This window comes from Asterias rubens, chromosome 10 (assembly GCF_902459465.1).
Source record: "Asterias rubens chromosome 10, eAstRub1.3, whole genome shotgun sequence".
Classification (NCBI taxonomy): Eukaryota; Metazoa; Echinodermata; class Asteroidea; order Forcipulatida; family Asteriidae; genus Asterias; species Asterias rubens.
The window spans coordinates 10479808-10502776 of NC_047071.1; the positions used below are offsets into that span (position 1 = coordinate 10479808).

General features: G+C 38.4%; 1 protein-coding gene across 2 annotated transcripts in view; it reads left to right on the top strand.

Moving 5' to 3' along the window:
- Positions 1-10063: 10063 nt before the first annotated feature.
- The window catches only part of LOC117295245 (amyloid-beta A4 precursor protein-binding family A member 1-like), a 51280-nt gene continuing 38374 nt past the window's right edge, over positions 10064-22969 (top strand). The window contains exon 1 of one of the 2 annotated variants that reach the window (XM_033777781.1): positions 10064-12934. In XM_033777781.1, the coding sequence (XP_033633672.1) occupies positions 12853-12934 (82 nt within the window). In that variant the 5' untranslated portion in view covers positions 10064-12852. The remainder of the gene's footprint in view (positions 12935-22969) is intronic. The other variant, XM_033777780.1, reaches the window with a different exon arrangement.

A 22969-nucleotide genomic window follows, 5' to 3' on the forward strand; every position in this document is an offset into this window, starting at 1 on the left:
TCAGAATTAGCTTCTAGCCATTGTTTGTGACAGTGTGGATTACTCTGTCTTTCTAGTTTCCTTTGAATCAATAACGTTGATGTTGTCTTATAATTTGTTTAATTGACGCCTTTTCTCATAGACAATCTGTTAACTAGCTTTTGGAATGCGCATGATTATCCACGCATATTGGTGTGTGGGATAGACTAATTCTACAAAACATGAGCTCCTAAAAAAAATTTTTTAAGGCATACATGAAAGTTGTTGTAATTTGTTAAATTTACTCAATTTCTCTGTAGACAATCTGTTAATTAGCTTTTGGAATGTGCGTGATTATCCTCGCATAATGATGCTTGAGTTAGACTAATTCTACAAAGCTTTGACAGGGATACACATGTACATTGTCCAATGTAGGACATAGGAATTGTCATGGCATACAGTACATGAAAGTCGTTGTAATCTGTTAAATTGATAGTGTTTTGCTGTATACAATCTGTTTATTAGCTTTTGGAATGTGTGTGATTATCCACGCATATTCCTACTACACTAGTTCAGTTAACAGGGATAGCTCCTAATAATTTTAATGGCATGCATAAAAGTCCTTGTAATTATTTTAGTTAAATAGACACTGTTTCTCTGTAGACAATGTGTTAAAATTTAGCTTATGGAATGTGCTTGATCATCCACGCATATTGATGCATAGGATAGACTAATTCCACAGTAAACAGGGATAGCTCCTAACAATTTGTACAGCGCCCATGAAAGTCGTTGTAAAGTGTTGTTCTCGGTTCTTGTTGACTTTAGTCTAATTGGTATATGCCAAGGGGGTTACACATTAACCAATGTGATTTCTTACTCTATCTTCAATCAGTCGATAGATCATGTCGGGATTTCTGGCTTGTTTGGAGAAGCAGGTGTAATATTCAGCCGTTTCCATTGTCTGTATACGTGTCGCGATCATACACCCACGATATGACAAGAAAAGAAGAAAAAGAAGAGGGGAAAAAAAAATCAGCATGCACAGTCACGTCACCAGGGCCCCATACCCCGGAGCGTTACGGCCGGTCGTTCGGCGTGCTGATTAGTCAATTATTGTCCAGCAAGACGAAACGGCATGGACTATTTTCTTCTACTCTCTGTTATTGGGAAAAGGGTAGGGGGAAGGGAGGGCTTGCGCGTTGGTACCCTGTGGCAATTGGTAACCAGCGATGCACACATAAATCTTGCACAGCGTGGTCTCCGCCCCAATGTACCCAAAAGCCAAAAATTAGGGACATCTTACAATCTTTCGCTTGCCATATTTCTCCACTTTTATTTCCTTTCCAGAGATTTTTTTGCCTACGAAATGACGGTCAAAACGAAATAAAAAATACTGACGCATTTGGTATAATCTGAAATCATACATTACATCTCAATTATTTTCTGGTTTAAGGACGAGCAGAATTTATTAATTTTGTTTTGGGCTGGGTGATGATGATAATTTCTTCAAATAAATAAATATCAGCTTCAAAATTACATGATGTGTTTTAAATCTTGCCATCTCAGCAATGTTACTTCCTGTATTATGTTCAAACTGAATGGCTTATTGTGAATTCGGCAAGGATCGTTTGTCTCACATAGTCTACATGTATGTTTTTCAGATAAAGTCATTATGGAGGAGGATTGCTTTAAAACATTGGAAATCTAAAGTTCCAGCGTGTCTCGCCATTAACGTGTGGAGAATTCTAACACTGAGAAAGGTCACAGCGTTCGACTTGCACAGTCTATTTGTAATATAAACCACTCTCTGAATAGAGCCGGCCATACTGACTCTCTACTAATTGGAACGTAATACCTTTTGTTGTTGGAACTGTTCGTTAGTTTGAATCCTATAAAATGTAGATTATACAATAGAACAAACCTGTGAACATTTCATTTCAAAAGGGGTAGTGCTTTTGAGATATTGCTGAAAATGCGGAGCAGTTTAGTCGACGCAGGAAAAGTAATCTGTGATTAGAATACATAATCTGAGAAAAGGTTATGACTGCAGCGTTTCTCAAATTCAAATTTTGGGGATAAAAACTGATATATTTTTTTGTACAGGAATTGAAAGGAACAGGAATGAAATGATTTTCAAAAGGCTTTTTACTATCGAAAGCTGTTGTACTTCTAACCATGTCAGTTTTTATTACCATTAAGTTTAGTACCTTTCCATTAACTTGATTTATGGGGTGACTTTTTGGGGGGCAAGTATATAGTTGGGCAGCAATTTTATAGAGTTTCCTGATAGTGGGCATCATCATTTCTGTTTATACTTAGGTTTTCAGTTGGTCATATTCAAAGCCAGATTTCATAGGACACTGCACAGTTTGTCTGCAATGCTTGGAGCCTTTATTGAGTTAAGACAAATTTTAAGACTGATTACCAAACACATACCTTCCCTTTAAACTGATGATGTAAATGTATGCAGATTCTATGCAGTGCCTCGCTGCTGTGATTGTAGATTCCGATTGTGTCTCAATAATGACAAAGTTAATTGACTGACACATGAGGGAATTACAGGATGGTATTAGTCAACTACCTTGAAGATAATAACAATCAATCACTCCAAACTCTTTTAATTTACTTACTTAAGTGTCTATAATAACTGAGGGTTTCTGATGTCATCCTCTTACCTTGGTTGGCGTGTCTTGGCTGAGCTGTTTAGTGCTTCGGACTCAAGCTCTAGTGTTTAAGGTCTTCAGGTTGGAGGTTCAAATCCTGTTCATAAAATGGGTACCTGTGAGGGTAGAGATTTTTCTTGTGAAGTCATCAGGGTGTGGGTTCAGATCCCAGTCATGACACTTGTGTCCTTGAGCAAGATCTTTAAAAATGCTTTTCTTTTCCACCTAGTGGTAAATGGGTACCTGTGAGGGCAGAGATGGTTCTTGTGATTGATTTAGCTTTATGTGCTATACATTTGGCTGCATACTCCCATGGGAGCTGAGAAGGTTTTAAGGAATGAAACAGATGGTTCAGTAAACCAGGATGTTAAAATGTTGGAGTCTCAGCCACTATTATTATTATACAGGCTGGCAAATTTTCATTTATCCTTCTTTTTTCCCTCTTTTATCCTGATTGCCTCTTTTTTTAAATCTCAGTTATTTAATTACCATTCCAAATTTTAAAATACTATACAAAATCATTGAAGTTTTGTTATTTCTTCTTTTTTGTGTGAAGTCACAGTCAGTTACATACCACTATTATAGCAAGCCACTATTTTTGCTATAATTTTTGACTGCTCCCCTTTTGTGCCAGAACATATGGCGTGATTGTTGTGATAGTGAACTCATACAGCAGGTTTTCTTGTTTGTTTATTGTGCCCCTATGCCCTGTTAGTAATGCCACTGCCACTGCTGTTACACCACCTGCTTGTTAACAAAAGCTCCTTGAAAATTCCAGGGGTTACCAAAAGGTGGAAAGCCATCGTGAGTTCAATATACTGCCTACATTTTGGTTCCTATTTTTATACCTATTTGTCTGAATTGACTCTAAACCCCCAGTGGTGTCATGAGATCCTTGAGGGTTCTTCTGAGTCGTATTCTTGACCTGGTTCCCTGGAAAGCCGGATGTTTTATTGCAATTTCATTTTTCTTCTTCCCACGGCCCGTTTAATTTTCAGGGAACTTTGAATACAAAGCAGAATGAGTGAGATTTCTATTGAGGTTTGTAGGGTAATCTAGTCTAGAAATGATTGGCCAGGAATTTATAATGAGGAAGTTCTCCAGTATTTAAAGCTCAAGGATTGGGGACAAAAAGGGGGAACAAATCTAATTATTATCTTGTGCGTATTCAAACTTCTGAGACCCAAATGGTCCAACCTGATGTTGAATTTTATGTGTGCGCAATTTTGTTTCTAAAAAACATAGTTTATGGCTATGAAAACTTTTTTTATCAGGAAAATAAAATAAAAAGCGATGAAATAGGGCCTATAGGAAAGTATAATACATTTAAAAAATCAGTGAAGAAAATCTGAGAATAAGACTTGACCTTCACTTCCGGTTACTTCTGACCGATAAAGACTTTTGCCCAACTGACAAATCATACATGTAGGTGCCCTGTCCAGAAATATTCCTGCTGACTTTCAGACTCTCCAGTTTGTTTGTTTTGTTTTATTTCCATTCATACGATCATACTTAGAGATAAATAATGAACAATGTTCAATACAGAATGTATCGTACATTAAAAAAAATACAGCTTGAAGAAGGTTGACATCCAGAGAATTGGACTGGCCTTCTGTAATAGCACACATCCAGTAAAGCTACATGTACCTTTTCATAAATGAAGTTATCCTGACAATGATGAAATTCAATGCCTCGTGCCCCCTCTGCTGAAAAAATAGGCCACTCTTGATCAACAGAGGTCTCAAATCTGCAATCTCGACTCCCCACCATACTATGCAACAGAGCCCTCTATTGACATTATCCTGGCAGTGAATACTAGCCCTAAGCTAAAGTCACCCACGACACTGCGCAGGTGAAATGGTGATGCAGTCTTAGAAGAGGAATAGTGGCTTTAGACACAGGGAGGTGTGAAATTTCATCTGGTGGGATTTGTCAGTGGCTGTATGAATTTGGGTCTCGGCATTGACTCCGTGAATTCTTAGACCTCTCAAAAGAGACTCTCGGATGAAATGTTATTAAGTTCTCTTTCTCTCGTTGGGGAGCGATAATTTATGGAGTACACTTCTTGACACGGTCAACGATCTTTTATATTGGCATTGAACGTTGGATGATTTCTGGGGTATTGTACATTGATATAAATGAAGGGGAATTTCATTAGTGATGCTCCGCTCTTGCCGACTCGAGGATTTTCTTTCTTCTGATGATGTTGCATGTTTTATTTTTTATTTTGAGGCAGTTTTGTTAAGGATAAAATTTGGGTTATGGATTAGGTTTTTGGGATTTGACGTCTTCATTAAGAAGGGAGTGCTGGACTGGAAGGAAAACATTGATTGCCATGCTTAGTTTAATTACTATTTACAATTTAGGATCAGTGCCTTTGTGGAATGTTTTTATATTGTGCTTAAAGGGAGTGGACACTACTGGTAATTACTCAAAATAATGATTAGCATAAAACCTTTATTGGTAATGAATAATGGAGAGCTGTTGGTAGTATAAAACATTGTGAGAAACGGCTCACTCTGAAGTAACGTAGTTTTCAAGAAAGAAGTAATTTTCCACGAACTTGATTTTGAGACCTCATGTTTAGAATTTGAGGTTTATTTTTTTTATATAAAAATGAAGCATAATTATGTTTAATAGCGAGTTCATTTAACATTCTTAAATCACGCATTAACAAACAGAATTTTTCTGATTTTGTCTAAGTGGTTCAAAAGCACACACCATGAGTTAATGTGCTGTGTACTGTGCATTTATTGTGCACGATATCCTTCCTACATGTACTCAAGTTAGATTTCATTTTTTGGACGGTCAGAAAACCAGCAATAACACTAAACAATGGGCTATTATGTTAGCCTTTTTGTGGTATGGTGGACGTGATAGGAGTTTACTGTGTGGTTTGGGTGTATGCACACAAATTTACCCAAACCTTAGTGTTGTTGTATTGTGTCCGTCATACCTCAAAATGGCTTATTGTAATATGTTTTCAGGGCTAATGTTAAGGCTGAAATCGTCTTCATTTCAATTGTCATTTCCCTCCTCCAAAGAAGTGAAAATTTGAGCTCAATCGGCCATCGAAGTTGCGAGATAATAATGAAAGAAAAAAACACCCTTGTCACACGAAGTTGTGTGCGTTTAGATGGTTGATTTCGAGACCTCAAGTTCTAAACCTGAGGTCTCGAAATCAAATTCGTGGAAAATTACTTGTTTCTCGAAAACTATGCCACTTCAGAGTGAGCCATTTCTCGCAATGTTTTATACCATCAACCTCTCCCCATTACTCGTCACCAAGAAAGAATTTATGCTAATAAATATTTTGAGTAATTACCAATAGTGTCCACTGCCTTTAAAGTTGGTCATTCTGAGAGGGTGCTCGTTTTGTTCTTGTTCTTCAGTCAGCTACGGAGCTCGGAGACTGATTAAGAAATAGTCCAAAGATAGAGACCAGGATCTGTATCTGCTTACAGGAAACACAGAGTTGTTGACCTTTAATGATGCACGTGAGGTTCATACCGTATGTATTGTACTCCGTCATTCCTGGCGAGGTGTCCTGATGTTAAAAACCTCTGAATACCTTAAAACCACCGTTGAATGATGAGCGAGGGTTTACTGTTGGAGATTAATATGAAGGACATAGTGTGGTGTTTAGTTTTTAAAATGAGTTATGCTGAAAGCTGTTTAACCCTTTAAGGGCACTGGACACTATTGGTAAATTGTTAGCATAAAGACTTACTTGGTAATGAGCAATGGAGAGCTGTTGGTAGTATAAAACATTGTGAGAAATAGCTCCCTCTGGAGCTGCAAAGTTTTTGTAGAAAGAGGTAATTTTTCACTTAAACCCTTTTTTAGTCATTTACATTGTAAAGCACACCAATTTGGGTACATGTACAGGTTTTGTTTCTTCTTTCATTATTCACTTGCAACTTCTGAGACTAATTAAGTCCTACAATATTATTACATCAATAAAATAAAATAAAAATATATTATTTTTTAAATCCATCTTGAGAAATTGTAAGAAATCGAGAGAGAAAATCTAAGTTGCTAATTCGGTGTAAGTTCCTGCTTGTCATTGATCGTGTTTGACGATGAATCCATTTGACCTGTTTTTGTAAGCTCCGGCCGGCCTTGTTTTTTTTTCTCGACACGTGCTTAATCGCCCTTCAGTCTGATCATCATTCTTTACCCGAATGAACCCCTTAAACCCAATGACCACAGATTTACATTAAATTCACACAGTTTGAAGATTATTGATGGTAGAAAGCTTCCCTTAAAATATTAATTGCTAAGGTGCTTAAGTTTTTGAGAAATGAGTAACACAAGTCACACAAATTATTTTAGCACTTGGTAAAACGTATTTTTGTGACATTTTTTCACTAATTTCTCAAAAACTACATCACCTCATCAGCAAGTAATATCTTAAGGTAAGCTTTCTACCACCATTATCTTCGAACGGTGTAAGTTTAATGTAATTCTGTTGACAAATTGTTTTGTGTTACAAAATGTACCTAGACCCTTACCTTTAACTAATAATGGCTAGTAGAGACAGGTGGGATCGAGCGAGAGTCTTAATTGACCACAGGTCATCAACCAAAGGTCAGTGTCTATAACATGTCTTAAGGCATATATTGAGTGTTGTCATAAGCTTTACTAGGAAAGGGGTGGGGAGTCCATAGAACAAACAAAACCCTTGTCTCATTGTTGAAGATGAACACTTAAGATGAGTAACTTATAACATTTGCAACACTCGTCTCTGGTGCTGATGCTTAGAATTGTTGGGACTTACATACATACTATGTACAGAAAGTAATCAGCACAACAAAATTATGTTGCTAAAATAAGGTTACCAGCCAAAAGAACATATCATATATTTGATTTGTGACTGGTGTTCTGCTTACTATTTCCGCTAAGCAGAAAATGGTTAAGCAACTTTCTTCTGCACTGCTTTGGTCCAACGTACGTTACTTTAATGCGTGAAGGTAAAACAAACTCCACACTTTAGCGGGTCTCAATGTTTGCACAAATTCTTGCTTGCTAGAACTAAATTTTCTTTATTTCTTGTTGGGGGAGTGGTAGATAAACATTATTCTCTCTACTCCATGCGGTGCAGACAGGAGTGTACATGTATGCATTACAGACTAGAGTGTAATATTGCACTGTAAACCAACCATGAATGATGTAATTAGTGATGATGACCAATCACAAACTAACAATGTGATACTAGATCCCAATCTGTCTCGTTATTTGAACACCACCGGTGGTCCGCAGCTTCTTGTTTGTGTTTTTGTCTTCTTCTTCATTCAGATAAGAAATTTAGTGTGTGTATTGTGCACTTAAGGTATACACGTGGCAAAAATTTGTTAATGCACTCATGATGTTAATTTGTAACAACAAATACACATAATTTAAGAAGTATGTACAAGATGAGCCACAGCTTCTTGGGTTTTTATTTGATTTTCTTTATTAATTTTAACAGACTGAGCTCTCTACAGTCTAACCTTGCGTATAGTTTTTGAGGCAAAACAAAATGTAAAATCTCAGTACGGATATACAAACCTGTAGCCTATAGTCTTCAGATTTTTACATATTCCCCGTTGTATTAGTCTTTCGTAAATTGTTTAACCACCAAATAATTGAAATGAACGGGAGCCTTGGAAGAAAGTCATCAAATATTCAAGACGCAAGAAAACAGCAGGGGTTTTCTTTGACGCATGATTTACACCATTTTGCCGACGTTATAAATTCACATCGTAGTGGTCGCAGCTGCAGACCCTGCACATAATGAAGTCCGTTCCCAGTTCGTCACGCGTTGCGCGCATCACCCTGGTCTCTCCTGAGCTGTGACGGTGAGACTGAGGAATCTAAAATTGAGAAAAACTCACCCAGGCGTGATGCCATCATTTACAACAGGTCTTAATTAGATCACCAAATGTGTGCACTCGAAATGTTACTGATGTCATTCCTCCCTTGGAAATGTTTTGTTTTAACTCTTTGATGTTTGTTTTTGTTTGTTTGTTGGGGTGTCTGTTTGCTTGTCTGTTTGCTTGTTGATAGTTTGTTTACTTCATAGGACTGATGTAGGTTTTTTCTCAGCTTTGCTTGACTGTCATAGGTTGCCTGTGGGAGGAACTACCTTCACCCTATCTTTACATTATAACTGTACATTATGTTATACCTACAGGTTCAATATAAGATGCCATTCTTTTTCCATATGTTGAACTTCGCTACTCAAAGTATCCCCCTTCCATGTTAACATGCCATTCTTTTCCCATATGTCGAGTTTCCGCTGGCCACGTGGCACTTGACTTACCCCTCCTTCCCAATTTTTTTTTACGTACAGTGTAGGCTTTGGTTTCCTGCCTCAAATCTATATAGTTGACTACCACGTAGTTGGTGACAGCATCTGAAGTGATTCAGTGGGTGTAAACAGGACAGGACATGAACTACAAGGCATTAGCCTTTAAGTTGCTTCCCGGTGCAATTTGTCATGCTACACGTGTAGCCGGCAATTACTGTTTAGTCAATGCTCGTCTTCATCACTTTCTGCTGTATGGCTAAAAGGCAAAGGTTGGACGAGTATTTTTCCTCCTCCTGTTGTTAGTTGTCACTGTGGGTTTACGGACCAACCGGAGAATCCACTATAGAAATGAGGCCTGCGTAATTTAAAGAGAAGGTAGCTTTTTAGTGTTTGCTGAATTTCTTTAATTGTGACACTTAAGCCCATTTAAAAAACAATCTTGCCATCTTGAATAGCTTTTTGCTCCATTAAATTAACGATAAAACAAAGCAACGAATGAATTATGTCTCCCATGAAAATTTCCTCTCCCCCCTGTTATTGACTTAAATGGAACAGTCCATCGTAAATGGTGGTTTCAAGTGCTGGCTAAAAATAGGTTAATCACTCTCGAAAGTAAAGGCACATAATATGAGTGAGAGTATAATGTAAGATCATCATGCACTTCCTTTTTGGCGTCTTCCCTTTTTGTTTATTTTTTACAACTGACAGATATTGACAATCAAAAAACGTAAGATGTTGAGAGTAAAATTCTTTGAATGTCATTTTCTTCAGTGGATATGCAAAAGTGTCGTTAGTAACATAGGGGTCTACATATTTCATTTCTGAGTTCCCAGCAATTTTTGATAAAAGTCAACTGGAGCTTTCCAGATGTTTATACTTAATTTATGCTCAACATAAATACCTTGATTTGTTCGTGGTATATTGTTAACTCATCAGCACCTATGTAGTCTACAGTCACCAACCTGACCAAACTTGGTTTCTTTGTTTGTGTGTGTCGCTGCGGCTGTGGCTCTTCACAGCTCGGCAGAAGGAGATAATTTATTTTTGGTCATGCTCCAGCTATCCCCTGCAGGAGAGATGGTAATGCTCCCATCACAGGCAGGTTAACGCTGAGCCCCCGACACGCTAGCGTACTATTGATTGTTCGCGGGTCACATCACAAACTTCTCAACGATTGCATCCTACGATTTGGCATCGCGTTTAACTCCCCGATAAACCGCCGCCTTCGTCTGTACGTGATTCTTGCCGGATTTCTCATCTAAGTTGGTTGTGGGTGTTAATGTCTCTCTGTCTTAACTCTCTATCTACTGCCTGCGCTTGCCCCCCCCCCCATATTACGTCCCACAGGCATAATCACACGGTGTGCTGAGTGTTAATTTCCCCTGTGATGGCAACGGAGAAGGTACTGGGATCCCTCTCCCCGTGGAAGGCAGCTGGGCCGTTGCTGAATAAACACCCGCTTGGAAAAATGCGCTTTATTAAAGTTATGTCAGGTTGTGTGGGTTTAACACAGTGCACACAATGATCTGACAGCACATTATGAGAATTTATCACGACTGGATAGCTTGTACTTCTTCCTCCCCGGTGCCGTGGCACATTAAGGGGCCGCGGACACACAGTGTCTTAAAAACAAATTCTCCCGTGAATAGAATATCAGCTGCCCGGGACGGCGAGATTGGAGAATTATTCCATTCAGCTTTTCAACATAATATTCACAATCTACAGGTGAACCAGCACGGGCTTCCAGGGTAATTCTACCAGTCTTTAAACAACACAGCCAATTTAAAAAGAAGAAAGCCCTGGGTAAAGTTGCAGAATTAGCATCGCCTCTTGCGTGTTTGTGTCGACACTCGAGTGAATATTTACCATTTCCTGTATCTATTCGGAATACGTGAGGGAGGTTGTCAGTCTGGGTTCGCAGCCAGTCATCCGACATTGTTTCCACCCCCCTGCCTCTACCCTCCGTTTTTTTAGACACGCATTGTTTGATTTAAATAAAAGATAGGATACCCGGAGATTGTTGATCTTTTGTGCCTGTCCCCGACGACGGAGCAAAGGATCACTGCCATTGATGATAAACTGCGTGCCTTCACCGTCGCTGGCCGAGTTTGGAGTACAGCACGACCGGGGATTAATTGATGTGAACGTTGCGGTAATAGTCACTTGGGACTCATCTGTGCTTTGTGTGTCAATTGGAGTAAACACAGTCTGTGGAGATGCGGAGGGTACACCCAATTGTTTCTCTATATCCAGCCTTCACATTGGCCTGGCTTGGGCGTTCATGTGGGGATGAGAGTGTTCGGTGGATGTCTTGGATTATAAAGACCAACAGTTTGTTTATATTGTGACTACTGACACCTTCCCAACATTGAGGAGACTACTCTATATTGCATTGCTCGTACCGATGGGGATCATGCTTTGGAAGATGAAATTGACATGAGGGATGTTGCTCTTTACTTCGTTTCTTGACAAGAAATAATCAGAGTGGAGATTGTTGAAGCTACGTGTTCTTCATCAAGTCAAATCAAGTCAATGTGGTTTTATTAATTGGCTTTGAAGGTGTTTTCTATTGAAGTTTTACCCCGTTGGCTTGCCACTCAGGTCTGCCTTGGGTGTAGCTTATTTTAATGAAAGATAGCTTTTTGGTTAGGAGATGTAAAGTTTGTTCAGGTGGTGAAGGAAAACAATATTTTTTTTTTTTTGAAATACTTGGAAATGACCAAATATCATCATCTTTTGATGTTGCATCTTTTAGTTGACATTTCAGAATATTTTGATCAACTGTGATTTTGATGTTTCTACTGAAGGTTTTAACGAGGTGGAACTTTTCGTAAACAATTTCTAACTTAACCCTGCGTGCACTAGGAAAATAATGACAGAGAATTGTCTTTTCTTCTATGATGACTTTAAGAAGGTTCAATAAACCTAATTGGGAATAAACATAGAGCCAGTATTCAGTTGGCACCGTGTGACTGGCTTCAAACTGTGTAACGATCGAAAAAGGCCACGGAGTGAGGTCAGGACGCTGTGAGCTGCGCTGGTATAATACCAAAGGCCACTTCAAGGTGTGTCTGAGTCTATCTTCTCAGCCGGCTGAGGGACGACACCATGATGTTAATTGTTCATTTCGTAGATTACTGACGAGACTAGACACCTTGGCTGTTTCTTGAAGTAGTAGTAGATATTACCACAGATTAGTTGCGAATGGTTAACATCGATGACTGCATGGATGTGGCAAATGTTCCATTACCAGCTTATTAGCTTACAGCGCTAAGGACTCTTCATGTTGGATTGGTCTTTGTCGTCATCGACTGCTCCTAGATAGAAGCCAAGGTGGTGATGATGATGATGACACCCGAACTACCATCATCAGACTGTGCCTTATATTCTCTACAGCTCTGTTGGGATCTGTTTTTTTCTCTCTCTCTCTTCAACCGATAAATAAAACGTGCATTAAAGCAGGCCCATCAAAGTGAAACAGGAAGCTGTTTATGTTAAGCATTGGTGAACATGGTAGGCAAGTAGCACACCGTACAGCAACCGACGTGCACCCAGTCAAGGACTCTGTAGCTACAAGCCAAGAATTTAGCGGGTTAGCACACAGCTTGGGACTTTCCAACAACAATTTTAAGCAGTAGAGATCCCTTTTCCTGTCGGAGCAGTTGGTTGCAGACTTTATGCACAGAGTGGTTACTTGTTGTGAACGGAGAGTAATATGTGAGTCACCATCGTGCATTAAGGTACACGTTGTAGTAAACGCAGCTCGATGTGTGTGTATACACACGCACACATGTCCAGGGATCCTTTTTTAATAGCAACTCTGCGTCAATCACATTTTGGAACCCAACTTTGAGTCGACTCAGAGTGGGGAATTGGTGGGTATAGCGGACCCACTGGAACTCCCTTCAAGAAACTGTCGGAGGGGGACTTATAAGAAGGATGGCTGTTGTTGCATCCAAGGCGCTAAGAACTGAGGATAACTATCTACTACGGTATAGGTGTCGCAAGAGACCGGGAGGTTGTAAGTTTGATAAGAAACTGTCTCATTCTGTTATTTAAGTTACTTTTGTAGTTTGGCAAACTGTGTGCAATGTAGTGTTTTACATGCGTGGCTTATAAATTTGTTTCAAACACTTGTTTTTGGAATATTTCGCTAAGGCATTGTACGTAAGGCGGTGATTATAAGCAGACTCTTCTAAGATATACTTTTTAAAAGTATAACAAAGAAATTTTTACTTCAGACGTGACTTTTCACTCTTAGTGCATTTTGGTATATACATGTACATGTAATGTCCATAATTATGTACTATTTGCATTACAAATGTGTTTTACAGATTTACAACAGGTTGATAGCATTTTGAAAAACGACTCCCTTGTGGTTTTTGAGAAACAAAATTCAATCTGAAAGATGTTTAAAGGCAGTGGACACTATTGGTAACTACTCAAAATAATTATTATCATAAAACCTTTCTTGGGTAACGAGTAATGGGGAGAGGTTGATAGTATAAAATATTGTGAGAAACGGCTCCCTCTGAAGTGTCGTAGTTTTTGAGAAAGAGGTTTATTTTTCCACGAATTTGATTTCGAGACCTCAAGTTTAGAATTTGAGGTATCGAAATCAAGCATCTGAAAGCACGTCACAACTTCATGTGACAACGTTGATTTCTATTTCATTCATATCTCGCAACTTTGATGACCGATTGAGCTCAAATTTTCACAGGTTTGTTATTTTATGCATATGTTGAGATACATGTACACTAAGTGAGAAGACTCAGTCTTAGACAATTACCAATAGTGTCCAGTGTCTTTAAGGCCTGAAACTTTTCTCAGATTGTGTAATTCCAATTATTTATTATTCTGCCTGCGTGACGGACATACATTTAGCCGCTCCGGATCGCATAAGCGCAACCACCATTGAAATGAAATTTTCACAGGTTAGTTTTATTGAATACAATCATACAGGCTTTGAGCGATTCCAAAAACCAAGCATATACTTTGCCCTTTTAGCGCTTCCTTTGTGATTTAGTGATACTGACGTCTTTCCGTTGTGACACTAATTCATATGTACATTAATGTAAATTTATGCGCATACACTGTACACTAAGGAGACATGTTGACTCGGATAAACCTTTACACTTTCCTTGTGAAGGCATTCAATTCAGCGCTGCAACATCCGTCAATTATTAAAAACTATTGAATATTTTTCCGGCATGCGCAACGCATGCACTTTTTTCCCTTTCTTTTTTACCCGTTGCACTTTTTACGTACTTTGTATGCATATTTTCTCTGCACTGCCTGTGCATGATTTCAAATGTACCCCCTCTGCTTGGTTGTGCACACTTTGTGCCTGGTAACCTTTGACCCCTTTATTAGTTTGTGATGTCATTACAGGGGTGTGAACCATACTTTTTTATGATCTATTTCTAGGGAGCGAAAAATATTGAATCAAACCATCTTTGTATTCCTACCTTTAAAATTGTGGAACAGGCATTTTTTTCCTCTGATGCACCAATTCCAAAGTTACAAAAGCCATTTTTGCTTCTGCGAATGTTTGTGGGATGAAAGTGGTTTGCCACTAAACACCACGTGAATTGTAATGTTTTTTAAAATTTGTTTTACTTTTTATTTTTTTATTTTAAACGTCAAGCACCGGTTCTTTAATTTTCTGAACCAACCTCACAAGAGATTTTCACATGGTGTTACCGCAAACCACCTTTAGTTAGTCCATAGAGCAAGGATGGCTAGTCTGCGTACATGGATGTAGGTATTTATTTATATTTTGTTTTTGAGGGAGTCTATATTCAATCCGTATGCCAGCACTTGACATTTTCCCTAAAGGGAAATGGTGATGCTTCTAAGTACAGGACACACATGATAAAGAAGTTGGACTGCATAAAAATCAGGAGGTACTGCGGAGTCTCCTTTCACTTAAAGGCAGTGGACACTATTGGTAATTACTCAAAATAATTATTGGCATAAAACCTTACTTGGTGACGAGTAATTACTCGTGGTTGATGGTATAAAACTTTGTGAGTAACGGCTCCCTCTGAAGTGCCATAGTTTTAGAGAAAGAAGTTATTTTCCACGAATTTGATTTCGAGACCTCAGATTTAGAATTTGAGGTCTCGAAATCAACCCTCTAAATGCACACAACTTTGTGTAATAAGGGTATTTTTTCTTTCATTATTATCTCACAACTTCGACGATCAATTTAGCTCAAATTTTTACAGGTTTGTTATTTTATGCATATGTTGAGATACACCAAGTGAGAAGACTAGTCTTTGACAGTTACCAATAGTGTCCACTGTCTTTAAACACTGAGCGACCAATTTTTAAATACATTTTGTCTGTATTTAGAACCGCGGTCATTAATCATCCTTTATAGTCCATTTTGGTGTAATATTAACCAAGATGGCACCGGGATGGGTGGGCATAGTTCCTGTAGTTAGTGACACGGTAATGGCCCTTATTCATCTGTTTTTCCATCTAGAGTCTACGTCCCGAAATACAAAGGTTTTATACATGTGCAATCCTGTTGGTGCATGGGAAGTATTTTTAAAGTAGTAAACAGGTAACAGGACTAACTTTGTCCAGGGAAACTATCTCTCACTCAAAGTTCAGTATTTTGGGGTGAGCAGACTGAAAAGAGTTTAATCTTGTTTCTTAATCTTGAAGCCCGGTGTTAAATGGTGTTAGTTAACTATCAGTCTACAGCGTGTTTGCTTTTTAGAGAATGGTTATTTATGGCAGCTTTGCTTTCAACACAATTTTTTGTATTTGTGTGAATGTTGCAAATAGTCGAACCCTGTTTTAATTCGCGATCTCAGGGTGACAACGTGCTTTTTACATGTTTTGTAACTATCAGATTATCAGTTATTTTCAATGATTTATGCAACGTGTTTGCCATTAGAGAGTGCTTATTTATGGCAGCCTCGATTTCAAATCATCCGTGAATAACGGGAATGGGTTTTTATAAAACGTTGGACAGCCTTCACAAAAACCTGGACCTCATTTCATCTGCAATACCTTCCTCCTTCGCAATTAGACCAGGCTGACTGATTTGACCAGAAGAAAATAGCAGGAGAATCAATTTTGTGCAAGGTTTGGCAAGTCATCGTCAAGTCCCTGCAGACGTTTTCATTTTGTTCCCTTTTTTTTTTCTTCTTTTCTTCTTTGTGTGATGCAGCTGAGAGCAACCCTACAAATCATTTATGTTTTGCATTTCCAAAGGATCACATGAGAATTCAATGATTCATTGTAAGAAAGCTTTCCCGTCGTGCGTGTTTCCACCGCCTTCGCAAACTCTTAAGAACCGGCCTTTTTTTTATTATATATATATAAAAAATACATTGACCCAGTTTTATAAATTGGAATGAACACCTTCAGAAATTCTTCCATCTTGAATTGGATATTTCTTTGAAGTAAGGATTTAACGTTTTATGCATAAAAAATACATCAACCCAGTTTTATAAAAATAGCACGAAAACCTTCAGCAATTCTTCCCATCCTGCGTTAGATAATTTCTTTGAAGTAAGGACTTAACATTACCGCCTTCGCAAACTCTTAAGAACCGGCCTTTTTTTTATTATACATATATAAAAAATACATTGACCCAGTTTTATAAATTGGAATGAACACCTTCAGAAATTCTTCCATCTTGAATTGGATATTTCTTTGAAGTAAGGATTTAACGTTTTATGCATAAAAAATACATCAACCCAGTTTTATAAAAATAGCACGAAAACCTTCAGCAATTCTTCCCATCCTGCGTTAGATAATTTCTTTGAAGAAAGGACTTAACATTACTTTGTGGAGGACATCTCTACTTCAAGGTCTCTGCTTCCTATAGAGATGACTTGAGTGTTGTCATAGTTGAGCATTATCAATTGTCTAGATTTATCTCTTTGTCTCCTTTGTAATGGAAAATTTATGTCAGGCACTTTAGGGAACACTGTGTATTTCAAGGTCTCTGCTTCCTATAGAGATGACTTGAGTGTTGTCATAGTTGAGCATTATCAATTGTCTAGATTTATCTCTTTGTCTCCTTTGTTATGGAAAATTTATGTCAGGCACTTTAGGGAACACCGTGTATTAATATCTTCCAGGGAGAGCTGAGCTGTGTCCGAGTTGGTGATTAGGGCCATGGCAATATGGCTACAGCTCTGGGCCCAATTTCATAGAGCTGCTAAGCACACAAACTTGCTAAGCGTGAAATTTCTTCCTTGATAAAAACAGGACTACCAACCAAATTTCCATGTGATACTCAGGATAAGCAAACAACAGCTGAATACCAGTAACAAGCAATATGCAATGAATTTGTTTGTTTTTATCAAAGAAGAAGGTTCATGCTAAGCAAATTTTTGTGCTTAGCAGCTCTATGAAATTGGGCACAGGTTACAGCTAAGGCTACTGCTTGATCATTGCATCAACATGTTTGATAGATGTTGAAATTTGTATTAGGGAAAGAGAATATTCTAAGATATTACCCATACCGATGTGTGTAATACTAAGTACTTTCCTGAGTCTTGGGAGAAAAACCTCCCACATGTATATCACTTGGTTGGGATTGAAACCCATGACCTACTGGTAAGACATCTGCAATCCCAAGTTGTGGGTTCGAATCCCACCTGAGTAATTTCCCACCCCACTTTTTTTTATAGGACTTGGGAAAGTACCTAGTATACAGTGCTTTACAAGCATTGGTGTAAGAGTAAAACCAAACGATATTCCTTATCCCTGATACAGATTTAACATAGATGTTGCAGTACCCACTTCTGAAATTTAGGAAAGCTGCCTACATGGCTATCTTGGTGGTTTAGTGGTTAGATAGCTGATCTAGAGTGGCAAAGGTCTTGGGTTTGAATCTCACAGAGTTGTATGTCTGTAGATTTTTTTTCACAGGACTCTGGAAAGTACCTAATAGACACTGCTAACATGCAGAAATAATTGTTGATGATTATAGGCTAGCTTTAGCAACTTGCAGTCTTAGCAACAGCCATAGCCACAACTTGCCGCAGCCTTCTCTTTTTTTCCAGAGCCAGCATTTCTTGATTGAAGAAATAAAAATATGCAGTGTAAAGGACTTTACTGTAATGCCCAACTCTACCACGCTAAGCCTAAAATCTGACAGTGTGGAAAAGGCTTTCAGAAATCAAAGGGTCTTTGTTGTCACTGCACTTCAGTAAGTCATGTATGAAATTTATTCAAACGCCAGCGGCGGGGACTTAAAACTGAGTCATACCTGTCGTAGCACGATGACAATATCTACTCTAAAATTGATGGAGTTCTGTTCATAACATTGGTTAGATTCAAAATATAAATCGTCACGGATTTGTGTGTATTTTCATGGAATTAAAACTGTCATGATTTAAAGTTGATTAAAATTTTGTTTTTATGAAGTTAGATCAATCAATTCGTTTCACAAAAATTAAAGATTAAACCATTTGATATTTCACAGATTGGGCAGTTGGGCTTTTTAAACCAAAATAAACATTAATTAAAAAAAAAAAATGGAAAAAAGAAAAAGAAATTCAGCATGCTTAAAGGCAGTGGACACTATTGGTAATTACTCAAAATAATTTTAAGCATAAAACCTTACTTGGTAACGAGTAATGGGGAGAGGTTAATAGTAAAAAACATTGTGAGAAACGGCTCCCTCTGAAGTAACGTAATTTTCGAGAAAGAAGTAATTTTCCACGAACTTGATTTCGAGACCTCAGATTTAGAATTTGAGGTCTCGAAATCAAGCATCTGAAAGCACACAACTTCGTGTGACAAGGGTATTTTTTTTCTTTCATAGTTATCTCGCAACTCCGACGACCAATCGAGCTAAAATTTTCACAGGTTTGTTACTTGATGCACATGTTGAGATACACCAAGTGAAAAGACTGGTCTTTGAAAATTACCACTAGTGTCCAGTGTCTTTAAGCCAGTTACTAAATCTACATGGGTTCAGACGTCTCCATAGTTTAGACAAATCCTGGGGAGCAGACAAATCCTGGGGAGCCTACTAAAGGTGCGAGCCAGAGGAGTGTAGTGTGTCTTTTGTAAACCCTGTTTTGAATTTGGACAGCCTGTTTTATCTCTCATTTACCTTAATGTAAAGTAAGGCAAGTCAAATGAACAATTTAGACATCCACTTTTTAAATTTCCAGCAAATTTAGACACCCTTTTACATAATTCTGGCTAACCTGACTGGGAACAACCCTGAGTGTCCGCAGCTAAAATCAGTCACTAATCACTGCAATTGATTAATATGTCGTTGTGAGAGCCTCAGTTAATGGGAAGACGATTTTTAAGTACAGAAGATTTTCTTCCACTCCTACAAGTGGTAGGGTGTTCTTAACCAATCCAATCTCCGTTGCCGAACGAGACGACGTGCTTCAATTTTCATAATTTGCACTCGGACTGAGTAAACTGTCACCCTTCAATGGGGGAATTGTTCCCCATAGTCCTTGTAGCAGCCTGGAGTCCGGGCTTTCAGTTACACCCCCCCCCCCCATTTTATTTCACTTCGGCATGTATCAGGTGTCACATCCATCATTGGGAATTTTTTGTGTAGCCATTTATTTCACCTAGATTTTCCACTTGTTTTTCTTCTCTCTCCGTTTTCCGCGAAGACTATATAAATTTAAACATGCAGGTTGTCAAGGAAACTGCTTTAAATTGCAAGGCAGCTTTGTGGAGCTAGTTGTTTTCTCTATATTGATTGCGTTATGATCTATACGGTTTGATTTGGAGTGATGGGATAGCATATACATGTAGCATTATGTGAGAAGTTTGACGTGTCACAAGATTAAAGAAGAATTAGAGTGGACCAGTGGCTCTGTGACTTGATTCCTCTGTCGCAGGCTACCATACTCGAGCACCCTCGTAGAATTGATCAGGACTAATTAACAAATATCCAATTTAATTGTATATTTCAAAGTCACACTTTCATGGGGTTATGATCGAGCGGGCGAGTTCGTACACAACTGGGAGCAAGGCTGCACACGAGCTACAGATTTATTAACAAGTACACTGATAATCTATTTTGGCATGTAAATAAACGTGTCACCACAACTCCCCATTAGTCCAGTCTCTGAGGTGATTACTTTTCTCTAAAATAATATTCATTTTGTCAGAATCAGAAGATTAATCTCTGCGAGAAGGAAAAAACCCAATGTGTCAAGATTTCTGCTTGTTTACACACTTCAATTTGCACCCCTGATAAAGTAATTAGTTTATTCACTCAACTGTAGAATTGACGTACCTCTCTGCCTGCAGCCTAGCCCCGCATTAAGTTGAAGGTAAAATACATCATTAGTTTTGGGGAGAGTGCGTGCGTTCATTTTCGTGTTTGCTCCAGTACAGCCTGTGCCAACATCGTAAAATTAGGCGGTAATATCTTAAAGAAGTACCACCGCGATTTTATGTTTTGTTGTAGGATTCTGTGGAGGCTTTCGGGTGTGCTTACTTTTTATTTTGTCCAATCAAACCACAGAGGGCTAAGAACTGGGCATCCTTGGTTTCATCCATAGAAATACATAGCAATAATATTTTTAGTGAAGTATATGCCAACTATAGCCCTGGCGGCCTTACACTTTCGTATTGTACATGTACTACGGTGACATCCTGGATATCAGGGTACATTTCTTGGGCGGAACAGTTTCAAAGCTTCATAACTCAAATCTTACCTGCACAAAACCACTAATTTCAACAAATTCATATTCCATGGCAGCATATATAATTCTGCTGTGGGTTTTGATCATCAAATATTCTTCACAAATCCGTAATTTTCATGAAATGATGCAGCTCCCAACGTTAAGGAATTCCCAGTTTTGTTCTTACTCTCACAGTCTGCCGTGTGTACGCAAGACGCAAGATGCACAAAATCTTGCGTTGCATTTGCGTGTTAACGCTGTGTATCATGCATCTTGCACGTGAATGTATACGCGTACGCACGGCAGCAGACACCAATTTGAGAAAACGATCAAAATGGGAATTTTTTTACGCTGGGATCGGGAGCTGCATTATTTCACGAAAATGATGGATTTTGGAGGAATGTATTTAAGACCAAAACCCACCGCAGAAAAATGTATGCTGCCATGGAATGTGAATCTGTTGAAATTAGTGGCTTTAAATTGTTGCAGGTAAGATTTGAGTTATGAAGCTTTGAAATTTTTCCGCCCCAGAAAAGGGCCTTAATAGTTAGGACTCTGTATCTGTGTACAGAGAAAGAGTCCTCTTTAGGGCTAATGCCAACTGGACTACTTCTGCGTAAGACGTAGCAACCCAGCACTTGTATAAGATAAGGAGCACCAGAATAAAGCATCTCTATTTGCAGTGCTTTCCTCCCCACCTGTTGTATATTTGTTAGTCTAATTGTAACACACATAAAAAATTGCTTAATTTCAATTTTGAAATAACGGATCAAATTCATTAGGGTAGAGATAATTGACTTGCATCACAGGATCGGTTTCATTGGGATTTTGAGATCATGTCGAATATGTAAAAAGGCGTACGTAATTTGATCTCAGTTCAACTGGATTGGAGAGAGTTGTGTGGAGTCAAGTTTAAAGGCCAGGTGTCCGTTTGGTAATAAATCTACAAGTCAATGACCATAGGAACTTACATGTACTTAGTGAAGAGCACAGGAGAGCTGTTGATGTTCTAAAACCTTGTTAGAAATTTCCCCGTTTGGCGTAATGTACTGTACATGTAGTTTTAATGAAAGAGGTAATTTCTCATCCACAAATTTGAATCTAAGAAAGACTAAAGACAAACTTTTGAATCTAAGAAAGATTTTTGAGAAAAGGCTTCAGACACACTTTTAAGTTACTACATGTAAGTAGGGTGTTTGTTTTTCTTTCGTTATTTTCTTGCAAGTTCGAAGAACATTTCAAGCCTAAATTTTCACATGGTTGTTATATTATGCATGTTGGGATATACCAAATGAGGACAATGGTCTTTGAAAGTAACAGAAGTATACCCTGCCTTTTTAAAGTAAAGCTTTATAAAATAAATTGTCAAGAATGCATCTCATGTCCTGTCTCGTCATAAACATCAACAATTCTTTTCTCGTCCTAACTTTTCTAAATTTGCCCTTGTAACCCTCCCCTTTAATGCCCTTCTGGCTTTTGTTTCGGGCCGATTTTTGCCTTAGAAGAAACAAAGAAGGACTACACTACTTTCCAACGCTCTTGCCGCACATTTTTGTCCCCCAAAACCCTTTTAATCTAGACGCAGCCTTGCTGAAGGCCTTGCTCGGACTTCGTCTCACAATCCTCCTTCCTCCCCAAGGTGAATGAATTGTACCTCGTTGTTTGACCGCAGGTGTGCACATCGCAAGATCCCGTCTTGGGCAGTGACTTCGAGGCTACCATCGATTGTTTTCTTTGATGTTGTAATGTTCCCTCACGTAATCAGCAGCGATAGGAAATGTCTTTGATGTGTTTTCGGAGCGACAGGGACCCATTCTTTATATTGTAGGACAACCATACATTTATGATGATCTACATGTACATGTACAGACATGCAATGTGGTTTGTACACAACTTACATACATAGTACATGTACAGTACATCTATTTTAACATTCTTTCATTTTAGCATTCTTTATAGCATTTTACCATAGTTCCTTTTGGTTGGTAAGTAGTTTGCAACAGCTAATTCTATTTTTTCAATTTACACAATGTATGTATATTGTACATCCATACATGTACATGTACATACACTGGGCCGATCTAGTCCATTAGGAGACTGCCATTTTATTGCTTTGCGCATGACAACTGTTTGGGACACAACGCCACACAACTACACACTTGATTCCAGTCTCTCAAGAATGCTTTGCGGAATTTTTTTACTCAAGATTGCAATTTTTATTTTTTTTCCTGACAGCGATTATCATGCCAATCACCATAGTTATACCCAGGTCGTAAACAATCGGCGAGTGACTTGACCAGTCTTAGCTCAGGTCATGGAACTATAAATAGCTCCATGCTCAGGTGTAGTATTTTCCTGAAAAGTCAGTCAAATACTGTTTTCGTGTCATTGCAAGGTCAGCCTGGGAACTTATA